The sequence below is a fragment of the Perca flavescens genome, chromosome 16 (genome assembly GCF_004354835.1).
Source record: "Perca flavescens isolate YP-PL-M2 chromosome 16, PFLA_1.0, whole genome shotgun sequence".
In the NCBI taxonomy this organism is placed as follows: Eukaryota; Metazoa; Chordata; class Actinopteri; order Perciformes; family Percidae; genus Perca; species Perca flavescens.
In genome coordinates, this window is record NC_041346.1 from 14,155,552 (window position 1) to 14,162,447 (window position 6,896).

General features: G+C 38.8%; 1 protein-coding gene across 2 annotated transcripts; it reads right to left on the minus strand.

The window, feature by feature from the left end:
• Positions 1-463: 463 nt before the first annotated feature.
• Positions 464-4,758, minus strand: ccdc74b (coiled-coil domain containing 74B). 2 transcript variants are annotated; one of them, XM_028602280.1, is made up of 7 exons: positions 4,155-4,758; positions 3,182-3,229; positions 2,778-2,895; positions 1,263-1,455; positions 1,012-1,112; positions 845-904; positions 464-669 (listed from the first exon to the last, which is right to left on the minus strand). In XM_028602280.1, exons 1-7 carry the CDS (start codon positions 4,444-4,446, stop codon positions 543-545), a joined length of 939 nt encoding a protein of 312 aa, XP_028458081.1. In that variant the 5' UTR covers positions 4,447-4,758; the 3' UTR covers positions 464-542. The 2 variants fall into 2 exon arrangements, with proteins under 2 accessions (XP_028458081.1, XP_028458080.1); XM_028602279.1 differs by having other exon boundaries at positions 1,263-1,458.
• Between the last annotated feature and the right edge of the window lie 2,138 nt (positions 4,759-6,896).

Below are 6,896 nucleotides of genomic sequence, written 5' to 3' on the forward strand. Positions count from 1 at the left end.
AACATGACACTGCTCCATACAATGTAAATACAAACCAATACAAAAAAGTGCCTGAGAAATTAGCCAGGTAGTTTCTTCGGTCTCATTAATTGCATGTGCTTTTAAAGGGCTTACCTTTGGTTGTTTGCACTGATAAAAGTGTTTTAAAAGTAACAGGTGACTAGTTCTTTACAGTTATATGGAATACAACAATTCCACCATAATTTTGGCAGAATTACAACAAATGTGCAGTGAAAACTAAACTAAAACTCACTCAAATCTAACTCAGTTTGGTGGAAATAAGCAGCCAGTGTTAAGTTAAGTTAGAGATGTTGAACTTCAAATGTCCTAAAATGCCTTGTTTAGTAAAAAATAAATAAATACATTTACCATTCCCAGTATGAAGCTAGATTTGAGACATGTGCACAATTAAAAGCTTTTAAGTCTATAGATCTTTTTTTTTTTTCAAAAAAAAGACCAAAAATCAAATCATAGGACATCATTATTTTATATGGATATCCATACGAAAAATTGTGAAAAGCTGTGTGGTAGTTTTGATTCTGTCAATGCACCGTCCTTTTGAAACGGTCTCTCTGCACAGCACGGGTCCTCCTCTGTCTCTCTGCAATGGTGGAGCTGAGGCTCTGTTTGAGGGCTGGGAGGACCACTCCAGACTGAGAGGGTCCAGACCTGGGAAATGATATGTGTGTAAATTTAACTGAGAGGACCAAGATCGCCACAGTATTTCGACATGAATAGCGTCCTGAAAAGCCTCTGCATTGGTTACAAGAGACAGTAAATGCAATATTATTGAGGTTTCAGCAATCTTTTACATAGAGGCACAGGGAGAGACAGATTTACATACATTCTTTCTGGAAATGTTTGAAGACCAAGTTTTGGAAATTTCTTTTCTTCTGAAGATTTGCTGAGGAGTACAAAAAAGAGAAACCCATATCACAACAGTGGTAGTTTTTTCAAGAAATACTGTATATTGGTGACAATAAAAATGATAAAAAATGGTCATCACTTTACCGGGTGCCATCAACAAGGTAGGCCTTGGTCAGAATGTAGTTTTCTGGGGTGATTTTCTTGCTTAAAACAATATCTCTCAGCAATGCCTTAACACGTATAATCTAAATGACAGAGTTAGGGTTAGGGTACAGAGTCGTAAAGTTATGAAATATTTCCACAGAAATTATAATAATATATCCTGCATTTCCAAATTCCATAACTTTGTAAAGCAAATGTATTTAGAGTAATATTGTCTAACGGTGGGCACTTACTTCTTGAGACTGTAAACTGTTAGCATTGTAGAGCTGCCGGATGATGACCTCACACTCCTGTAGTGTGGGGGCACGCGGTGGATGGGCGGGATTGCTGTGAATTCGTAGAGGCTGTAATGAGGTGATGAGGCCCCCCTTCCCCTCTGGGCCATGGTCCTGTCTGGCAGATCCCAGAATGTCGCTGTCCTCTTCACTGCTTTTCCCCAGCAGTCAGTGAGTAACATACAAACTGTTAGTTTTGGTTGTAAATGCCTAGTTGCTACACCTACAGGTACGTATCGAGACTGAAATCGGCATGTGGTTTTTACAACAAGACAAGATGTGCAATATGCCTTTTCCTGCCTGGGCTCCACGGAGCTTTGGGAAGTTTAAGAACTTACAATGTAAACCTGATCAACCAGCGACAAAATGTCACTAAGGCGACATTTGTCGATTGTGTGACTTAAACAGCAGTACAAGAAATTACATATATTTCGCACCAAAAACAAAAAAAATTGTGAGATTTCTTCAAGTCACATGAGGAAATGTTGCTGGAAAGTTGACCAACATTTCAATGGTAACAAATCGAATGTAGTTATGCATAATGCATATCTTTTCATGACTGTTTTACAAGACTAACTACACTACAGTAAAACCAGTTGGGTCTTTGCATAAGCACACATTAAGACCAAGGTAAACATTTTTTAAAACAAATAGAACTCTTTGAGCTGGGAACACCCGATTAAGTATTTAAATAATAATGTAGTATCTTTTTCCATATGCCCCTTTTGTTAACGTAAGAAGACAAAGCACCCATTACTATATAATCAGAGGTGCAACAAGGTTAGGACTGACAAAGAATTAAACACACACTGGCCATCTTTACATTGGAAATGTTAAACAGTCAATTCTATGACTAACATGAAAACTATATGCTTCACACTTTGTGAATGTGTCTTTTGCTTCTTTGCACGCTGTAGCTGTGTTATACCACTGCATGTAGTTATTACTGTGTGTTTGTTTCACATCTTCTTAGTGTGATTAATGTCGTTAATATAATTTTACATGAACATCTCACTTGCTTTATGTGCTACAGTATATTATTCAGTACTGCATAGTATGTTTCACCTAAAATGTGCTTAATGTTGCTGAATTTGTCCCATCTCACATATCTTAACCAACATATCCTATTTCCTATCAGTGTTTTGCTATAATTTCATCCACACCTGAACAGTAATATCGTGAGATATTGTCTGAATTATTTGTAAGATCATGATACAACTGAAGTTAGTGTTTTCTTAAGTATGAATGTGTGTGTTGAGTGACACAAATGTCTGAGCTTATCTGACTTACCTAGCTGCGTGAAATTAACAATGAATGATGCTACCCGTTTTGTCATCATATCCATGTTACTAATGATTTTGTCTTTCAATTATTTTTGTGTGTTAATATCTTCTAAAAAAACATTCCTAAAATTTAATCACACTATGTCAGTATTGAGGTAGTAAGGCAGGTGAAGGCGGCACAGAAATCCACCTTATTGCTTGGTCCTGTGCGGGCCGCGTGTCCTGTAGTGGCTCCTCCAGGTAGAGTCCTGTACGGGCTTCACTCCCCTGAGTGGGTGGTCTGATGCCTCGTCTACTGTGTGTCATTCCTAGAAGAAAGAGGACCCGAGACTAAGATAGATGCCTTTGAACTAGGGTTGGGCAATATGATGATCTACATTGTGAGATTTGTCACCTTTCAGAGATTTTGCCACACTGTCACTTTAATGACTTTTGTTGTTTTATCTCAGTATCAATATCATAAAACAAAATTACATATACCGTGATAGAAGATTGTATTAATATTGTCCACTACTAAATTATCCCAATCCTAAAAGAACATTGGCTGTGAATAGCAGGACAAAAAAAAAACAATAAATCAGGATTACATCTTACCTTTTCTACTTGACTTGGGAGGCTCCATTATCAGCTTATACTGCAACTCTGCAACATCCATATTAAGAGAATTTTAGTGTGCGACATACTGTAGGGAGGCACAGAAGAGGTACATTCTTGTAACACAGTCCCGACAAACAGCCCATGTTTCCATTGGTGCCTAACTGCTGTGACGGCGTGAAGACAGATGACTGGGGAGTCTCCTGGTGGGTGGTGAGATGCATTTATATGAAAACAGCATGTGACCTGTTCAGTAAAGTGACACTGGATCTCTGTCCACCTCCCACTGAGAGACCATCAAAACCCTGTAGTTGCTATGCGACCACGGTAGATTGAATGTCTCTCTTTTCAGCACCAGTCACGGACAGTCAGGTCTTTGTAATTTATTACGTAAAGAATGTGGACACAACAGGTTACGGAGTTCACCCCTTATGGATTCCATAAAGTAGCCAATTAATTGATGAACACCATAACACTGCAATTTTCTCTTGGGAACAATACGGTACTGTTTCTATCTATCTATGAAACAGAATATTGACCATTTAGCATTCTTTGCTGTTTTACTCCTCAATTTAAAAAATTAAAATAAAAAATCATGCAAAGAGAGAGGCCAAACCAGATCACATTATTAAACGTTTATTAAACTTTTATATAGTGTGTTGTTTTTAATAAATTCTCTCTTTTATTTTCTCTAACTACTAACTAACTACAATTTTGAACTTAATTCTTTACTTTATACGCTTCTGATATGAGCATGGTATAGCATAATTTTGTGGCTAACCCAGCAAAGCAGCATCAACTATTTTAATGGTCTCTCATTTAATTGTCAACACATGTGAATCATTTATGAATCCAAATTATTACATATTCAGGTGACCTCAGTTAAAGTATTTATTAAGATGGGTAACGTTAGAAACGACGTTCAGATAACAATATGGCTTTTTTTTTGTAGCTATCATACTGGTTCCTTCACCTTTATTATCCCGCCTGAGAGACTCTATCTCTGCATGGAGCTTCTCAAGAGTTTCCTTGTGTTGTTGCTGAAGGAACTGGATATTCCTCTGCAGTGATGCGACGCGGGGGTCCATGTCGCTGTGAAAGGACGCCTCTGCTGCTCTCCACACTCCTGTGTCCGCTGGCGGGGCGACAGGCAGCGGCTGCAGATGGTTCACCGGTAAACGCCGAGGGGAGCAGAGCTTCCCGAGGCGCCCAACCCGAGTCCATTGTGGCAAATGCCGCACCGGTGGAAGGTTATGACTTGACATTGCTTTGGTTCATTCAGCTAGCTAACGAACCATTCTAGCCTAATCTGCTAGCAAGCAGGCGATGAATTGTTTCCGCACAAACTCACTGTTAACTAGCTAGCTAACTAACTAGCTAGCACCATTAGCTAACTGTTTTATTCTCTTACCGTTGTATTCCAGTGAAAACAGGTCAACCTAACGTTACATTGTTATCCTACATAAGCCGACTGACTAGTTTGCTAAAGTCTGGAGCATGTAAACAGCTCAAGTACCATGAATTACCTTAGCACTCATTTGACATGCGCTCCACTCACACACAACGTTGCCGTGACAACCAACATTTAACGATGCTATTTTTCGCCCACAGTTGATGAAGCTCAAGCTCAGTGAGCTGCCGTAAAGTCCCGCCTCCTTGGTTAGGATTGGCTGCGGCATGGGCGAAGCATTTAAACATAGCCGTTTGATTGGTGGAGCTTGTTAGGTCAATGATTTCAGTGGTTTCACAACTAAAAGAGAAAGTGAAGAAAAAAAAAATGTAAACAATCCAGTCGCAAAAGGAGGAACGGTCCCAGTACTAGGGATTCTCAGATATTCCCCAATAGCCACACGTGTTGGAGGCCACAAAAATATCCACTTTCATTATTGTATAACATACAATGTGTTATATGAAATTAATGAAAAACACTCACTTGGTGTAATGTGATAAACAAAACACACAACAGTTTGTTTTAGGAAATGACCAGCTGTAATGGTGAGTACATGCAGAGGTTAAATTGGGCCGGAGCGCACCGGAGCGCAGCTCCCCCTCCTCAGGGCCACAACACAACCTGCCGGAGCTCAGCTCCGTCTCCTTCAGCATCAAACATTTTGCCGGGGGTTCAGCCCCGAATGTTTTGAGTGTAACCCCAAATGTATTTTGAAAAGTTGACTGAAATATGAAACCGGACGTCGCTTATGGTCCACTCTCGCTGTAAAAAGCTGCGCAGCTTCAGGTTTATGGATGCGCTCTGCTGTGGACATGCTGCGGCAGATGTGTCGCGTTTGAGCTCCGTGTATTTCTGCCATAAGTTTCGGGTTTCCACCTCCGATGTTTAGCAGCGTACAGCCACTTCCCTAAACGTCTCAAACGGGGCTCTGTGTCTGTCAGAAGGTCTGAGATCTACCATATCAGCAGAGCAATCACGTAATGCACAGCAGACTACGGTGCAGGTAGCCTATAGATTATTTTCTAAAATATAGTGACTTTATTCTCGTAATAGCCTATATTATAACTTTATTTTTTTCACAAAATATCACGACTCCTTCAAATCTCAGAGAGCACAGATGGGATGAGTTATATTTTGAATGTGCACAAAGTTTGGGACATGAGCAGAAATCTTGCTCAATCATCTGAAATATTACAATCAAGAGGTTTATTAATACATTAAATGAATAATGTATCACTGAGGTGAATAATTGTCATATGCACATTTACGGAGGTTACTTCCCCAACAAAAGATGCAAAAAAGGGAAGAATAAATGATGCCTAAGCTACATGTGTGCTGACTCAGATATAATTAGAAAAGTCAATCTAAAGGAGAATAAATAGATGAAAGCAATACAGAATTCCTTACTGCAATATTTTCCATTATGTTGTTATATTTGGATTGTAGCCTAATGTTTCCTTTTCATAAAGATAAAAGGTAGAAATAGGTGCATACAAATTCACAAAAATGCAGAAAATGAAGTGTTTAATGCTAAAAACAATTATGACCCCCACATCATAAGTCACCAAACAAATCTGGAAGCAAAACCTTGGCCTTTGAATTGCCAGGCCAGTTATTATTAGACCAAATGTTGGTGCCATCTAACAAACTGGAAGCTAAAATGAACATACACTCACTGGGCCAGCCAATCACTGTTAAAAAGGCTATAATAGTGGTTTCTGATTCTCTTAAATCAACATAATTTTCTTGTTTAAAAAGAGGTTTACATATTTGCCAACCAATATTTTCAAACATGTTCAATTTCATACATTTTCCAAGGGTGAAATCTATTGCCTGCTTAACATTAGCCTATAAAAGGTTAAAAAAATAATAATAATAAAGTAAGTGAATTGTGAAGTATTTCTCTTTGTTTGAATAACTAATCAACCCTACCTTACACATTAATACTGGAAAAAGAGCCCATTTGGTGTAAAAACATATTAAGTCATTTTACGGCACGATTTTGAATGACGACCATTCTCCGTAAATAAGGGCTCCCCCTCCCTACAAAAGCCAATTTAACCACTGAGTACATGTGACTTTTAATGAATGGTCTAAACTATGCCAAAACACTGGCATGCTCCTTTAATTAGACTTAATGTTAAATCCCCAAGTTTAATTGGTTAATTGGCGAGTTTACTAGGTCAGCAGCAGGACAGTAGCTGCATCTGTCTTAATGCCAGCCTACATTATTCTGTAGCTATGGGGACTAATGAGAAATGTGGT